General features: G+C 43.7%; 1 protein-coding gene across 1 annotated transcript in view; it reads right to left on the bottom strand.

The window, feature by feature from the left end:
* LOXHD1 (lipoxygenase homology domains 1) overlaps nucleotides 1–18,181 on the bottom strand; it is a 485,723-nt gene that overhangs the window by 288,686 nt on the left and 178,856 nt on the right. The window contains exons 14-15 of the mRNA XM_033935008.1: nucleotides 15,892–16,027; nucleotides 9,690–9,850 (exon numbers count right to left, since the gene is read on the bottom strand). Coding sequence (XP_033790899.1) covers nucleotides 9,690–9,850; nucleotides 15,892–16,027 — 297 coding nt within the window. The remainder of the gene's footprint in view (nucleotides 1–9,689; nucleotides 9,851–15,891; nucleotides 16,028–18,181) is intronic.

Raw genomic sequence — 18,181 nt, 5'->3', positions numbered from 1 at the left:
ATGACGGCAGATAAAGACCCGAATGGTCCATCCAGTCTGCCCAACCTGATTCAATTTAAAATTTTTTTTTTTTTTTTTTTTAATTTTTTCTTCTTAGCTATTTCTGGGCAAGAATCCAAAGCTTTACTCGGTACTGTGCTTGGGTTCCAGCTGCCGAAATCTCTGTTAAGACTTACTCCAGCCCATCTACACCCTCCCAGCCATTGAAGCCCTCCCCTGCCCATCCTCCACCAAACGGCCATACACAGACACAGACCGTACAAGTCTGCCCAGTAACTGGCCTAGTTCAATCTTTAATATTATTTTCTGATTCTAAATCTTCTGTGTTCATCCCACGCTTCTTTGAACTCAGTCACAGTTTTACTCTCCACCACCTCTCTCGGGAGCGCATTCCAGGCATCCACTACCCTCTCCGTAAAGTAGAATTTCCTAACATTGCCCCTGAATCTACCACTAGAGAATGACACGGTGAAAAAATTGGTCCCCGTCACCGCCCCGTCCCCGTCTCACCATCCCCGTCACCACCCCGTCCCCGTCTCACCATCCCCGTCACCGCCCCGTCCCCGTCTCACCATCCTCTTCACCGCCCCGTCACCGCCACTGCCATCCCATTCACCGCCCCGTCACCGTCACTGCTGCATACATAAAAGCCTCAAACGGGTACGATTTTATATACTTTTCTAATATCTCCCCTATGTATCTGCCATTGCCCCCCCCTGTGTCCATATTCCATCCACATGGCATGTCCCCTTTTTGTCTCTGTCCCTATGCCCCAATGCACATAATTTCCCCTCTTTCTGTTACCTTCCTGTGTCCAGATTTCCCCTATCTTCCTCTTCCATACCAGTGTGTCTCTTCTTTTCAACCCCATCTAGCTTTTTTTCCCTCTTTCTTCCCCCCCCCCCTGCTTCTAGCATCTGGCTCACCTGCCTGTCCTTCCCTTTCTTTCCTGCTGTGGGTTTTTCTTTCCGTTTTCATCACCTTGGCCCAGAATCCTTTTCCCTTTCACTCCCTCCTTACAGTCTGAGCCGGGAACACTAGCGATCGCACGGTCCTCGCAGCCCCCACCCGCCTGCCCAATCAATCCTAGTGTTTAGCCAGCTCTCTCCCTTCTCCTCACCTTAGTTTATAGGTTTTCTTTTTCAGCGACCTGCACGCTTTCCCAAAGAGCCGCACACGCGCGGCTGCTCAGTGTTCAATCTTCTGCTCTGCTGCAACTTCCTGTTTCCGGTTGCGTCAGAGCAGAAGATCGAAACTGAGCAGCAGCGGGTGCGCGGCTCTCTGATAGCGTGCGGGTCGCCGAAAAAGAAAATCTACAAACTAAGGTGAGGAGAAGGGCTAAACACTGGCTAAACACTAGAATCGATTGGGCAGGCGGGTGTGAGCTGCGGGGACCGCGCGATCCTTCATGCCTCACTGCGGGGACAAGACCCATTCACCGCCCCGCGGGCGGTGAATGGCCTTGTCCCCGTCGCCGCAGCGACTGCTAGTTTTCTTCCCCGTTTTCGGCGGTGACCCGCGGCTGAAATGCGGTGGCCGCGGGTAAACCGCCACCGTGTCATTCTCTATCTACCACCCCTCAACCTCAAATTATGTCCTCTGGTTTTACCATTTTCCTTTCTCTGGAAAAGATTTTGTTCTACGTTAATACCCTTTATGTATTTGAACGTCTGAATCATATCTCCCCTGTCTCTCCTTTCCTCTAGGGTATACATATTCAGGGCTTCCAGTCTCTCCTCATACGTCTTCTGGTGCAAGCCTCCTATCATTTTCGTCGCCCTCCTCTGGACCGCCTCAAGTCTTCTTACGTCTTTCGCCAGATACGGTCTCCAAAACTGAACACAATACTCCAAGTGGGGCCTCACCAATGACCTGTACAGGGGCATCAACACATTCTTCCTTCTACTGACTACGCCTCTCTTTATACAGCCCAGCATCCTTCTGGCAGCAGCCACTGCCTTGTCACACTGTTTTTTCGCCTTTAGATCTTCGGACACTATACCCCCAAGGTCCCTCTCCCATCCGTGCATATCAGCTTCTCTCCTCCCAGCATATACGGTTCCTTCCTATTATTAATCCCCAAATGCATTACTCTGCATTTCTTTGCATTGAATTTTAGTTGCCAGGCATTAGACCATTCCTCTAACTTTTGCAGATCCTTTTTCATATTTTCCACTCCCTCTTCGGTGTCTACTCTGTTACAAATCTTGGTATCATCTGCAAAAAGGCACACTTTTCTTTCTAACCCTTCAGCAATGTCACTCACAAACATATTGAACAGGATTGGCCCCAGCACCGAACCCTGAGGGACTCCACTAGTCACCTTTCCTTCCTTCAAGCGACTTCCATTAACCACCACCCTCTGGCGTCTGTCCGACAGCCAGTTTCTGACCCAGTTCACCACTTTGGGTCCTAACTTCAGCCCTTCAAGTTTGTTCAACAGCCTCCTATGAGGAACTGTATCAAAGGCTTTGCTGAAATCCAAGTAAATTACATCTAGCATATGTCCTCGATCCAGCTCTCTGGTCACCCAATCAAAAAATTCAATCAGGTTCGTTTGGCACGATTTACATTTTGTAAAGCCATGTTGCCTCGGATCCTGTAACCCATTAGATTCAAGGAAGTACACTATCCTTTCTTTCAGCAACACTTCCATTATTTTTCCAACAACTGAAGTGAGGCTCACCGGCCTGTAGTTTCCTGCTTCATCCCTGTGACCACTTTTATGAATAGGGACCACATCCGCTCTCCTCCAATCCCTAGGAATCATTCCCGTCTCCAGAGATTTGTTGAACAAGTCTTTAATAGGACTCGCCAGAACCTCTCTGAGCTCCCTTAGTATCCTGGGATGGATCCCGTCTGGTCCCATCGCTTTGTCCACCTTCAGTTTTTCAAGTTGCATATAAACACCCTCCTCCGTGAACGGCGCAGAATCTACTCCATTTTCTCGTGTAACTTTGCCAGAAAATCTCAGTCCTTCTCCAGGATTTTCTTCTGTAAACACAGAACAGAAGTATTTGTTTAGCACATTTGCTTTCTCCTCATTACTCTCCACATATTTATTCCCAGCATCTTTTAGCCTAGCAATTCCATTTTTTATCTTCCTCCTTTCACTAATATATCTGAAAAAAATTTTATCTCCCTTTTTTACATTTTTAGCCATTTGTTCTTCCGCCTGTGCCTTCGCCAAACGTATCTCTCTCTTGGCTTCTTTCAGTTTCACCCTGTAGTCCTTTCTGCTCTCCTCTTCTTGGGGTTTTTTTATATTTCATGAACGCCAACTCTTTCGCCTTTATTTTCTCAGCCACTAGGTTGGAGAACCATATCGGCTTCCTTTTTCTCTTGTTTTTATTGATTTTCTTCACATAAAGGTCCGTAGCCATTTTTATCGCTCCTTTCCACTTAGACCACTGTCTTTCCACTTCTCTTATGTCCTCCCATCCTAACAGCTCTTTCTTCAGGTACTTTCCCATTGCATTAAAGTCCGTACGTTTGAAATCTAGGACTTTAAGTATCGTGCGGCCGCTCTCCACTTTAGCCGTTATATCAAACCAAACCGTTTCATGATCACTACTTCCCAGATGAGCACCCACTCGAACATTAGAGATACTCTCTCCATTTGTGAGGACCAGATCCAATATCGCTTTTTCCCTTGTGGGTTCCATCACCATTTGTCTGAGCAGAGCCTCTTGAAAGGCATCCACAATCTTCCTACTTCTTTCCGATTCCGCAGACGGAACATTCCAGTCCGCATCCGGCAGGTTGAAATCTCCCAACAGCAGAACCTCCTCTTTTCTTTCAAACTTTTGGAAACAATCAGATCCTTATCAATTTGCTGCGATTGAGTCGGAGGTCTGTAGACTACACCCATGTAGATAGAAGTTCCATCTTCTCTTTTCAGAGCAATCCATATTGCTTCTTCCTCTCCCCAGGTCCCTTGCATTTTGGTCGCTTGGATATTGATCTTTATATAGAGAGCTACTCCTCCACCTTTATGACCATCTCTGTCCTTCCTAAAAAGATTATATCCCGGTATGTTTGCATCCCATCCATGTGATTCACTGACCCATGTCTCTGTGATAGCAACAATATCTAGATCTGCCTCTAACATCAGGGCTTGCAGATCATGAACTTTGTTGCTTAGACTGCGAGCATTTGTGGTCATCGCTTTCCAGCTATTTTTCAGCGATAATCTCCTTTTTCGTATGGATTTTTGTGTCGTTTCACTTTCCGTTGCAATACTAAGAAATGAGTTGCTGATATTGCTTATGTTGCAGCCTTTACTACTATCACATCTTTTCTTTTGCCGGGGGTGGTCTCTATAATTGTCCTTCGTACATACACCACCCCCACCTTCTAGTTTAAATGCCTAGAAAAATATTGTCTAAATTTCTCTGCAAGGTTTCTTTTTCCTGCTGTAGTAATATGTAGCCCATCAGTGCATTATAGCTTCTTGTCCTTCCATGTATTTCCCCATCCTCCTATGTACCTGAAGCCTTCTTGATGACTCCAGGCTCTGAGCCATCTATTAAAGTCCTCTGTGTTTTTCATTCTTTGCTCTCCCTTTCCATATGCAGGCAGTATTTCAGAAAAAGCTAAAGTCTTTACAAAAGGTTTCACGCCCTTACCAAGCTCCCGAAAAGCTTTCTGTGCTGCAAGTGTGGAGTTGTTGGCCAGGTCATTTGTTCCCAGATGGATAACAACATCAGTGTTAAAATCCTTAGTTTCTTCCTTAATTATAGTCAGTATTTGCCTGGAACTCCTGGTAGCTGAGGATCCTGGAAGACATTTCACTATTTTGGTTTCCTCGCCCTGTGTTCCAAGGTTAATGCCTCTGATGATGGAATCCCCCAACAGTAATAGTTTTCTGTTTTTGGTTTTTTTATTTGTACTTAGGGTGCGCTTGTTCTCTTGAGTTACCTTCATTGGTTCCAGTCCCACCTCCCTTCTGTTTTCTTGAGTATCGCAGTGCACTAGTGGAGCGAAGGAATTCTGTAGAGGTAATATTAATGAAGGTATATGTTTCTGTGTTACATGTCGCAGTCTTCCTGAGCCTATTGTGACCCATTTATTCCTGGGCTGTTTTATTCTTTGAGGTAGAGGTCATAAGTTGGTATGATTTTGTGGAGTGATAGAAGCTGCTTTAATTGTATTCAATTCCTGTTTAAGTTTGCAGAGCTCCTCCTTAATACTGGCAAGTTGAAGGCAGATGGGGCAAGCCTTAAGCCCCCAAATAGTATATCTTGGAATTAAAGCGCCACAGTGATTGCATAGAATAAAGGTCATCTTGATTGGTTGTGAAGTGACTTGATTTGAGTAGTCCTGATTATATGGGTCTCTATATATGAATAGTGGTCCCTGGGGTTGGTGGGACTATAAGTCTTACTCTTATTCCTATGAAGGGAAAGGGAAAGAGGAAATAAGATTTAACAGAGGAAAGAGAAGGGTTTATTTTTTTTGTGCTTTTTTTTTTTTGTAGTAAGAAACAGGGATGAGAAGAGAAATTAAGCAGATATAATGCTGAAAACCAGTGAAAAGAGCAGAATATGAAATGCAGAGCAACTTATTTTATTGAAGTTCCAGGGCAGCCTTGTTCACAGTAATGTCCCAAAGATAATGCAATTAACCTTAGAAGTAAAACAGAGCCCCTCCCTTCTCCACCTAATCAGCAGAAAACAATGGCTGAATACTAGTAAGACAGAAATATAGGCTCTATACCACGTAAAACACAGTATTTTAAACAAAAATGCAGGTTCTATCAGTGCTACCCTAGGGCTAGAAGAGAAATAGACAGCTAGGGCTGGTGCCTAAAGTCTGGTCTCTTTAAAACACTTTTTTTTCTGAGCACTTATGAAGATGATACAATCTCTTTGACAATCAGGGACTGTTTATTTTGTTACCTAATATCAACTTTTCCTTGGTGATTATTTAGTAATTTACTTCCCCAGTGAGTGTTGGTTTATCCACTAAATTTAGGCATGCATAACTTAAAGTAACCCCCCCAATCTGGACATTTCTGAACCCCCTTTTTTTGACTGCGTGTAAAATTTAGGCGCAGATCCTGCAGCTAAATTTTTGTGCATAACTTGTAATTTATTTTAATTAGCACCAGTAATTGCTTGTTAAAAAGAAGGACATTTTCAACAGGATGTCTAAGTCCGACTTAAAATCGGATGGAGTAAATGCCCATTTTCAAACCTGCAAGACATCTATCTTTTTTTCTTTCTTTTTTAATGGCCCAGCTAGACGTCTAATTTTTTTTTTGCCATTAAAAAGCAAAGTCCAAATTAAAAACATCCAAAACAAGCCATTTACACATAGGAGGAGCTAGCATTTTTTTTTTAATATATATAGACAGGTTGTACAATCATATTCATAAATCGTTTAGATAATAATAAACTAAACATAGTACAACTAGTCAAATCATGTCAAATTCAGAACACAAATCCAGCGCTTATCGTTGACTTCAAATTGTATATATAGGTACAGAGAAAGAGAGAGTTCCCAGTGAGTGCCACACGACGTCTACCAGTCTGTTCAGACATGAAGAATATAACAAAGACATTAGGCTATATACAGACAACATGAGTGCAAGGGAAAAATGTCATTGGTCTATGTTACAGTAGGACTGTATAGGTCCCCACACCTTGAGAAAAGTACTGGTAGAATTGTGTTTCTCAGCTATGACACTTTCAAATTTGGTGGCGATACAGACTGTATTCCACCATAGCATGCATTCTACTTTTGATAAGTCTTTCCAGCAGTGTAAAATGTTCTTAATAGCCAGAAATAGTAAAATATTAAGTAGACGAGCATTGTGTTCTGACAGAGTGTATGAAAGACCATGGTGACCCAGTATAATCATCTTAAGATGTATGGTGTCGTGAATATTCAAGATGGAGAAGATAGTGTCCCAGACCTTGCCCCAATATATGGCTAAATGGCAACAAAAGTATACCATATGAGATAGCAAGCCTTCAGTGTTACTGCAAGACCAGCATACGTTAGATGAATCCTTCAAGAGTTTAGCAAGTTTCTTTGGGATCCAATGGGTTCTATGTAGGAGAAAATAAATCAACTGCGAAACCGCTGCTGATCGTATGGATTTAAACATCCCGGTCCAAGCATCTTTCCAAATATCGTCATCCACCTCCATTTCTAAGTCAGAATGCCAAGCGCACATAAGTTGTGATATAGAAGTAGAAGTTTGTTTTAGTATTGAGTACCATTTGGAGGCTGCACTTTTTTGAAAGTTAAGTAGTTTGGAGTGTGAGAGAAGATCAGGGGTTGGCTTCAGTATGGTTGGATCTGGATAATTCACATGTAAGCTGTGTTGTAATTGGTGCCATCAGAAGTACTGGTTGGCTGGAAGGCCATATGATTTTTGCAGTTCCTCAAAGGTCATCCATTTTTGGTGCATGATCAAATCTTTCAACTTCCATATTCCACAGTTTTGCCATTGTGTCCAATCTAGGGTAGCATCTTGTATGGTAATGTTGCTATTGTGCCATATCGAGACACGGGAAGAGTCATTCCATTTGTTCTTCGTCAAACTGTCAAAGTGTTTAAGAACGAACACCATGGACCGATGAATAGAGTTGGTAGATTTGTTCATGTGGGTGGAGATTGATAGGTTAAGAGCTAGGTTGACAGAACATTTTTAATGGAAGGGCCATACAGATATGCCTGTAGAGCAGTGGGGTACCCTAGAGGGCACTGCTGTGAACTTCACATTAAGGGTGCCATAATTCCTATATGTTATATGGTGAGCACTCCAAAACTACCCTAAAACTACCCATCTGTCTACCACCCCAATAGCTCGCTTGCAGGTGTCACCTATATGGCAATAAAGTGAGTTTTTGATGGGTATTGGTGAGCTCACACTTTCCACCACAAGTGTACTAGTTAGGATAGAATATGGGCCTGGGTAACCCTTCTCTGCAATCCACTGCACTGCCTACCAGTCTACTCCACGGACCAGCTTGCAGTTCTACTAGGATTGGTCATAGTATCTACAGCTATCAAAGAGACAGACATGTACTATTTCATGAAGATATTTGGGGGGTGGGAGGGGGTTCAGTGACCACTGGGGGAATATTTGGGGGCTATCTTTTCATCTCTCCAGTGGTCATCTGGTCAGTTTGGGTACCTTTTTGGCCCTTATTCATTTAAAAACCAGATCTAACCTATAGGGCCAGATTCTGTATAGGATGCCCGGTCTCAGAAGCCGCCTAAGCTTTTGAGAATTGCATACGGGCGTCCTATATAGAATCAGATAGATGCCTAAGCCCACCTAACACCATGATTCTCTAACCGGCATCCATGTTATGTTATGTGGTTGAAAAGGGCAATTAAAGTTAGACGTCCTGGCAGTCTAGACGTTTTGGTGGCCAAGATGTCAAAGTTGGTAATTTTAAAAATTATGTGTACGTCCCATTCAAAAATGGGCATTTCTCTACCATCGACTTTGGATTAGAGAATGACACGGTGACAAAATTCATCACCGTTCCCGTCCCCGCGGATAACCGCGGGAAACCATCTTCATGTCATTCTTTAAGGAGAGAGGGAAGAATCAGAGTATGAATGGCCACAACCAATGACCCGCAAGCTTTGCTTTGAAGAACGCTGGTGTAGAAGGACCGAGGTTGAAACAGACACTACAGAATGACAGTCTCTGGTATCCAGAGCAGATATTGTGATGTCATAATGCCTCATTCCACCAGTGCCTAAGAGCCAATCACATCAGTGATGTCACAATGGCTTCATTATCCTTGGCTCACATAAGAATCAGAGTATGAATGGCCACAACCACTGACCCGCAAGCTTTGCTTTGAAGAATGCTGGTGTAGAAGGACCGAGGTTGAAATAGACACTAGAAAATGACAAGGGATTATTTCTTGCGGTTATCCGCGGGGACGGGAACGGTGATTAATTTTGTCACCGTGTCATTCTCTACTTTGGATGTCTTGCAGGAAACGTCCAAATTCAGACTTAGATGTCCTATCAAAAACGGCCCTTTATGTGACCTGGGAAGAGAGTGGGAGTTTTTTTTGAATTTTGAGCCGTTGCTGTTTCTGTACTTTAATTTAAAATCAATAAAAATACTGAATTAGAAACAAATGTGGCAAAATATATAGACATAATATTTGGAACAAAAGAGGTTGGCTGTGATCAAGGAAAGATGATCTCAAGTGAGAAAAATGTATTTGTTTCACAGCACCTTCAGTGGAAAAGAAAAGGAACACACTAAAATGAAGAAAGTCTTCTGAGGAGGCTAACAGAATATGAAAAAGGATAGGAAGCTTATTGGAGAGATTCTTTCAACTATAAATAAAAATAAAAAACCTCCCCCATAAAACAAAAATCAAGCAATATGAAGAAAACACATCCATTGTCATCAGTGGACCAAAAGAAGTGTAGGGACCCTGGTAGACTCATGTGCAGTCTTGGAGAGCCCTTTAGATTTTTCCATAATTTTCCAAGACATTCTCCGTAGTCACGGCCATCAAATGACATCATCCACTTGTGTGATTGACATATGTGGCTTGTCCTCTGAGAAATTGGCTTCATTTAAACTTCAAAATTATCAGTCATTACATTATTAGTATTTTTAAAGGTCTAAAATCTATTTATTCTATTTTAAAAAGGATACATAAGCTATAAGGAGGGATGTACTGAGATAGCCTTACCATAAATTTGTCAATTTGTCCAGCTTCAAAGTTGTCAGAGTTATTGTCCAGCTTCATTTCATCTGATTTCCCCTTAGTGCCATATACCTGCAAGAGGATGTTGGCATCTGTCCCTGCACTTTTAATGTCACTCGTAAAGATCCAGAGAGACCATGGGCTTTCTATAATGAAATATGCAGACATGTTTATTTTAGTATAAACAGAAAAGAAAAAACACATAAATATTATGGTAAAGAAATATTCTGGTTACTTCTTTCCATATACCCCAACCAGGATCCTCAGATCCCAGTCACAAAATTTACTCTCTATTCCATCAATGCACATTCTGAGCATAACCCGTACAACAAATTTTGCAGTTACCGCACCGACTGTTTGGAATACCCAGCGACTGATTGAGATTGACCCAAATATTACCAGTTTAACTTTTAAAATAAATCACTGTATCTCTAAACTAGAGAATGACACGGTGAAAAAATTGGTCCCCGTCACCGCCCCGTCCCCGTCTCACCATCCCCGTCACCGCCCCGTCCCCGTCTCACCATCCCCGTCACCGCCCCGTCCCACCATCCTCTTCACCGCCCCGTCACCGCCACTGCCATCCCATTCACCGCCCCGTCACCGTCACTGCTGCATACATAAAAGCCTCAAACGGGTACGATTTTATATACTTTTCTAATATCTCCCCTATGTATCTGCCATTGCCCCCCCCTGTGTCCATATTCCATCCACATGGCATGTCCCCTTTTTGTCTCTGTCCCTATGCCCCAATGCACATAATTTCCCCTCTTTCTGTTACCTTCCTGTGTCCAGATTTCCCCTATCTTCCTCTTCCATACCAGTGTGTCTCTTCTTTTCAACCCCATCTAGCTTTTTTCCCTCTTTCTTCCACCCCCTGCTTCTAGCATCTGGCTCACCTGCCTGTCCTTCCCTTTCTTTCCTGCTGTGGGTTTTTCTTTCCGTTTTCATCACCTTGGCCCAGAATCCTTTTCCCTTTCACTCCCTCCTTACAGTCTGAGCCGGGAACACTAGTGATCGCACGGTCCTCGCAGCCCCCACCCGCCTGCCCAATCGATCCTAGTGTTTAGCCAGCTCTCTCCCTTCTCCTCACCTTAATTTGCAGGCTTTCTTTTTCAGCGACCTGCACGCTTTCCCAAAGAGCCGCACACGCGCGGCTGCTCAGTGTTCAATCTTCTGCTCTGCTGCAACTTCCTGTTTCCGGTTGCGTCAGAGCAGAAGATCGAAACTGAGCAGCAGCGGGTGCGCGGCTCTCTGATAGCGTGCGGGTCTCCGAAAAAGAAAATCTACAAACTAAGGTGAGGAGAAGGGAGAGAGCTGGCTAAACACTAGAATCGATTGGGCAGGCGGGTGTGAGCTGTGGGGACCGCGCGATCCTTCATGCCTCACTGCGGGGACAAGACCCATTCACCGCCCCGCGGGCGGTGAATGGCCTTGTCCCCGTCGCCGCAGCGACTGCTAGTTTTCTTCCCCGTTTTCGGCGGTGACCCGCGGCTAAAATGCGGTGGCCGCGGGTAAACCGCCACCGTGTCATTCTCTACTCTAAACTTCAAACTTGGGCTATGTCTGTCCAGATGAAGCTAAATGCAGCTAAAACTAAACTTCGGTGGTTAGGCCCAAAATTGGATCATCTTCCTTCCACTGTACTTTTGGATTTTGGAGCCTCCCTACAAACTTAGTTTTCCTCTAAGATTTTGGGAATACTTTTTGATTCTTCTCTTACTTTTAAGGATCAAATAAACTCTCTGGTTAAGAAACGTTTTTTCAGCTTACGAATGTTGAGGAAGGTCAGATCTCTTTTCCATCAACATCATTTTTCTGTTTTGGTTCAATCTATTATATTATCCCGGTTAGATTATTACATTACATTACATTAGGGATTTCTATTCCGCCATTACCTTGCAGTTCAAGGCGGATTACAAAAGAATTATCCAAGATGTATTACTTACAAAAAAAAAAAGAAAAAAATTGGTCATTTTCAAAAAGAGTAAGAAATGGGTAAGGTTATTTGTTTGGGGTAGTTGGCTTTAGTGAGAGGTGGAGTTTGAGACTTGCGGTATTATTTCTTTTTTCAGAGTTTTCTTGAAGAGTATGGTCTTTATTTCTTTTCTAAAAGTCTTGTAGTCGAGGGATGCCATCAGTAGATTGGCGATTTGGTTGTCCATTTATCTTGGCATCACTAAGAACTGTCTTCAATTGATTCAGAATACCGCCACGAAGTTGATCTTCCTTTTATCCCATTTCGTGCTACATAACCCTATGAGGTTAACCAGGAACTGCAACTTATTTGCATACCCAAAAATTTTAGGCTGTAAATTTAGGTCTTTCTTAGACAGGATGCTCGCATTTCAAGCAAGCAAACAACAGTCCTGGTTGGGTAACTACATTAGCGGAGCCATGCTATCTTATGGCGCCTTCTGAAAAGAAATTAAGACAGTACTGTTTGATAAATTTATCTCCTAATTCGAGGTTTTATTCTTAACATAATAATTTTTCTGTGTTAGCATAAATATTCTTATTGTCTTTTTAGTAAATATGCTGTATTTTTACCGTTAATATTTTATATTTCACCGATTGTCCAGTTTTTCTCTTTCGTGTAAACCGCCTAGAATTGTTTTGATTGAGACGGTATAAAGTTATGTTATGTTATCTATGGAAAGAGCAAATTTGAGCATGTGACTCCTTTGCTTTTCTCTCTCCATTGGCTCCCGGTTTATTTTAGAATTCAGTTTAAGTGTTTATGTATTGGTTTAAAGATTTGACATGGTATCTTTGCTCCTCTTGTTCCTCTGCTATGGAATGTTTAGAGATTTTCATATGTGAGAGACATTCATCGATTTAGGGTTCCTTTTACTAAGCTGCAATACCGGTTTTAGCACGCACTTAGCGTGTGCTGAATTGCCACACACGCTAGACCCTAGCGCCAGCATTGAGCTGTCGTTAGTTCTAGCTGCGTAGTGCAGGTTTAGTACGTGCTAAAATTTATTTATTTATTTACAATTTTTCTTACCCACTTTGGCCTAAGCGGCTTACAAAATACAGTCATAAACATCAAATAACAAAAATACAAGCAAAACCTAGTAGTTCCAATGTTCTCATAACAAGTTACTATTTTTCAGTGAAATGCTTCCATAAATAAAGTTGTCTTAAATCTTTGCATGTCCGAAAGTAATCTCAATGGTCCCTTCAAATTTTTCCAAATGTATGCACACCTCTTTATAGAATATGCTGAAATTTTCATGCATGTGCAAATGGACCATAGATGCATTAATTCATAGTTATATGTGTGCAAACAAATGTGTTTGTGCATATACATTTTTATGTGTCCAAACGAATACATTGGCCTCTCTATCATATTTCCCATTTCCTTTTTTTCCTCTAGGGCCTAGGCAAATACTTACATGTCCTAAGCTTTCTTTGTAAATTTTGTGATACACATCTTGTATAATCTTAATATCCTTTCTCTGAACTACATACATCCTCTCTTATGTTCTTGCAAAGCACTCAGCACTGAAGGTGGGGTTTTAAAGTGATCCAGAAAAAGGTAATATTATCTCTACTTCCCTGCAGAGAAATACCCCTGCTTACTGTATATACGTTGACTATACCCTGAGATGCTATAGCTAACATGATATTCCTTAGCCCTGAATGTTGAGTTCTTGTAGCCCAACCGGTCTTGATGAAAATGGCATTCTTTTGCAGTTTGCAGTGACTTTTAATGAACGTAAAGAATATTGGGTGACAGGTCAAAAGCGCGCAAGACAATCGCGCGCGGACAAAATCACGCAGACAACTCAGCGCAAAGGCAATTGAGCGCAAGACAAGTAAGCGCAAAGACAACCGAGCGTAAGACATTTGAGCGCAAGACAATTGAGCGCAGCGACAACTCGTGGAGTTGTCTTGCGCTGAGTTGCTGGCGCTGAGTTGTCTTGCGCTGAGTTGTCCTGCGCTGAGTTGTCCTGCGCTGAGTTGTCTTGCGCTCAGTTGCTGGCGCTCAGTTGTCTTGCGCTCACTTGCTGGCGCTGAGTTGTCTTGCGCTGAGTTATCCTGCACTGAGTTGTCTTGCGCTCAGTTGCTGGCGCTGAGTTGTCATGCGCTGAGTTGTCTTGCGCTCAGTTGTCTTGCGCTCAGTTGCTGGCGCTGAGTTGTCTTGCGCTCAGTTGCTGGTGCTGAGTTGTCTTGCGCTGAGTTGTCTTGCGCTGAGTTGTCCTGCGCTGAGTTGTCTTGCGCTCAGTTGCTGGCGCTGAGTTGTCTTGCACTCAGTTGCTGGCGCTGAGTTGTCTTGTGCCGAGTTGTCTTGCGCCGAGTTGTCTTGCGCTGAGTTGTCTTGCGCTGAGTTGTCCTGCACTGAGTTGTCTTGCGCTCAGTTGCTGGCGCTGAGTTGTCTTGCGCTGAGTTGTCCTGCACTGAGTTGTCTTGCACTGAGTTGTCTTGCACTCAGTTGTCCCGCTCGTGCACATTTCGGAAAATAATTTGCGCTCAATTGTCTTGCGCTCAAATGTCTCGCGCTCTGTTGTCTTTGCGTTCACTTGTCTTAACGCTCAATTGTCTTCTGCTCATTTGTCTTGCGCTCAGTTGTCTCGCGCACGGTTGTCTGCGCGATTTTGTCCATGCGCGATTGTCTTGCACGCAATTGTCTATGAACCAGAATATTGAAAGCTAGAAAAGAATCCGCATGAATAAGTGATTGTATAACTCAGTGTATCTCAAATTGTGTGCCGGGGCCCACTAGTGTGGCTCCTGAGATTCCAGGTGTGCCACGGCACACTGAGGAGGAAGCGAGGTACCTGCCAGCTGACTGCGGTACAGCGCCAACGCTGCCCGATTCGCCGAAGGCCTGCATGTTTCCCCCTTCTCTCTAGCATCCTCCGGCTTCCCTCCTGGCCTCCTGGTCTCACCTTTAAAGCTAATTACAGCAGCCTGCAGAGGATCGCTGGTAGGTAAAATGATTTTATTTTCAATAGAGTGATAAGGGCATATTATTTGTATCATTGATGATTATTAAGTGATTTATTTATTGTTAATTTGTTTGAACATATTGTCACACTTATTGTAAGTCTGAAAATGAATAAAGAATTTATTTAAAATAAATAAATAAATAGAGTGATTGAAATGTGTCAGTTTTGAGAATTTATATCTGCTGTGTATATTGTGTGTTTATGAAAAATGAATGAAAAAAAATGCATTACAATTAGTAAAGGGGATGGGATCTGGGACAGAGCTTGGGTGGGCCTAGGGAGGTCTGTGGTTGGGGTACTCAGTTGATATTTGTTAGACTTAGGGGGTACTTAGCTTGAAGTAGTTGAGAAACACTGCTGTAGGCAATCAGCTGGTGCCAGTGCCTCTCCTTCTATCCAGCCCTCTTCCCTGCTGGCACCCCCTACTGGCATCTCAGAGCCCATCAAGAGGGCCTCTAAACATGCACGGACGTCAATGTGATGATGCCATGCATATGCATGATGTCATCACAGTGACGTCCGCACACTTCTGGGTGCCTCAAGCCATGGCCACTATCTTTAGTGTGCCCGGCTAGAGAAAGTTTGAGAGACACTGGTATAACTGAATGCATGGTGGTTACAGTTGCACAACCTTGCTTATCACCTTGGGATTTTCTTATTGTCACTGCCCACTTGAATCAATGTGGCATGCAGTGATCTCTGCAATGGAAAAGCGTAGTCCTCTTTCTTGAATTAAACCATTTATATATCACCCCGCCCCCCCCTAAAATCGCTTTGAACATCAGCTGCCTTTATGAGAGGGTCTAAAGGTTCCAGGGTCTCTGATGGCCTGCTTTTGGTAAAGCAAAGGCAAATGTCCATCTGTATGACCATTTGAATCATAGTCGCTCTAAACTTTAAACATTAGTAAAATGTAAACCATGGGTCTAAAGTTGTTCAAATTTTACCCATAAATCTCTAAATCTCTCAGCACACCCTGAAGGAAGCCACAGCATGATGGCTGAAATGGTTCTACTTACCCAGATTAATCGAGACTCGAACAAACTGCAACAATCTAAAAAGATTAAATTTTTGTCTGAAAAGGCTTTCTATATGAATCTTGATGAGGAGGACTAAGGGGAACAAGAGGAATAATGAGTTTTGATTTCCACAGAACCTAAGCTGAGTTAGTATAAAGCTTTGCCTAGAGACTGTGCTGGCTGGAATCTAGTTGGAATGCTTGCACATACTTTTCTGTCTCTTTTGCCGAAGGGAAACCATTTCATAGAGTTCTCGTTCTATCAGCCCATCGCCTTCATCCTCATCCAGCCATTTAGAACAAGGAAAGGTTTGCTCAATGCCAGTAAATGGACAGTAAATAACCACCTGGGAAAGGAGGAAGAAGAAAAGCCCTTTAAAATGTTCTGTAACACAGGTAAATTTGGTCTCAGAAGTACTATCCTAAAGCACGCCGGACAATCGTGTGCCGACAAACCCGCTAAGACAAATGCGCGCAGAACGTCAACGTGCCAGATTATAAGGTAAGTTTAAAGTGTTCCGATGGGGGGGGGGTGTGAAGGGGACTTTACTTAGAACAGTTGCTGCTGCTGTTGGAGGTGGGGGGACCCCTCCATTACAGACGAAACTAATTTTTCACTAAAACACTGGGAAAAATTACACTTTCCCCCAAACCCCACAATGGCAGCGGCAACAGTTCTAAATAGACTGGGGGGTTCCCTCCCCCAAACCCTCCTTGGAGTGCTTTAAACTTAAGCAAGGGTGAGAGGCACCCGGGGTAGTGGCGCACCTCTTCTCTGCCCCGCCACCCCCATCTGCTCCTTCCCCACTCCCTCCTGCCGCATACGCACACCCCGTTCCCTTCCCCCGACCTCTATAACATTTGCAGTGCAAGCAGCAACCCCAACCTGCTGCTCACACCAGCAGAGGTTCTTTCTCTGATGTCATTTCCTAGGCGCGGGCCCAGGAAGTGATGTCAGAAGAGCCGATGCTGGCACGAGCAGCAGGTTGAGGTTGTTGTTCATGCCGCAAACGTTAAAAAGGTATGGGGGAAGGGAAGCAGTGGGCGTATGCAGTAGGGGGTGCATGGAAGGAGGGGGTGGAGAGGAAGCGGGTGCTGGTGTCCTCACCATGAGGGCGCCTGGGGTGGACCGCCCCTCCCCCCCGCCTCTCCCTTACTATGCCACTGCTGGCATTGTAAAGCTGCATAATTGTTAGGGTTTTATTTAATCAAAAACTGTTTTATTAAGAACATAAGAATTGCTGCTGCTGGGTCAGACCAGTGGTCTATCATGCCCAGCAGTCTGCTCATGTGGCAGCCCTTAGGTCAAAGACCGGTGCCCTAACTGAGACTAGCCTTACCTGTGTACGTTCTCGTTCAGCAGGTTAACTTTGTCTTCAATCCCTGGAGGATGTTTCCCCCTATAATAGCCACCAGAAGAGCGTTCCAGTTTTCCACAACTCTCTGGGTGAAGAAGAACTTCCTTACATTTGTACGGAATCTATCCTCTTTTAACTTTAGAGAGTGCCCTCTCATTCTATCTACCTTGGAGAGGGTGAACAACCTGTCTTTATCTACGAAGTCTATTCCCTTCATTATCTTGAACGCTTCGATCATGTCCCCTCTCAGTCTCCTCTTTTCAAGGGTAAACAAAGTAAAAATACAAAACAAGCAATGGAACCAAAAGTAACACACAATGTACAGCTCACCCTTTTTTGAAAATACAGTGGTACCTCGGAATCTGAACTTAATCCGTTCCAGAACCCCGTTCGAGTTCCAAAACATTTGAGTTCCAAGACAATTTTTCCCATTGAAAATAATAGAAACTGGATTAATCTGTTCCTTGGTCCCACAAACTCAGCAACATCAGCATAGACAGTAAGATCAGGCACCACCCCCCCCCCCCCAAGGCAGAGATAGCACGATCCAGAACCCTGCAGGCATAGGCAGCAAGATCAGGCCCCCCAACGGCATAGGCAGCAAAATCGGCAATGGGAACTGCAAGCGGTGCTCAGCCCAGAGCTTCCCTCCCAGGTGGAAACAGGAAGCTGCATCACAGGGGAAGCTTTGGGCTGAGCAACGCTTGCAGTTCATTCAGATTCCAAAGCAGCGTTCGGATTCCAGGGCAAAATTTAAGAAAAAAAATGTTCAGATTCCAAATTGTTAGAATTCTGAGGCATTCGGATTCTGAGGTACCACTGTAAGTACAATTACATACCCCACCCTACAAACCCTCCTCTGCCCGCAAAAGAGATCAAATCAAAGAGAATATACAGACCCCCCCCCCCCAAACGCCCAGCAGAAACAGTAATTCTAAGAAAGATAATCCCCCAGCCCCGACAATATGCAATCAGATAACAGTGAATGAAAAGTTGCTGTAAAACAGCTAACGTCATTCCACTCCACAAAAAGGGTTGCAGGACGGAAGCTGAAAATTACAGACTGGTGAGTCTCACATCGATAGTGTGTAAAATTATGGAAACACTAATTAAACACAAATTAGATACGATCATGAATGACGA

Source organism: Geotrypetes seraphini, chromosome 1 (genome assembly GCF_902459505.1).
Source record: "Geotrypetes seraphini chromosome 1, aGeoSer1.1, whole genome shotgun sequence".
Classification (NCBI taxonomy): Eukaryota; Metazoa; Chordata; class Amphibia; order Gymnophiona; family Dermophiidae; genus Geotrypetes; species Geotrypetes seraphini.
Note: the sequence above shows the minus strand (reverse complement) of the source record. Positions and strands in the feature narration are given on the sequence as shown.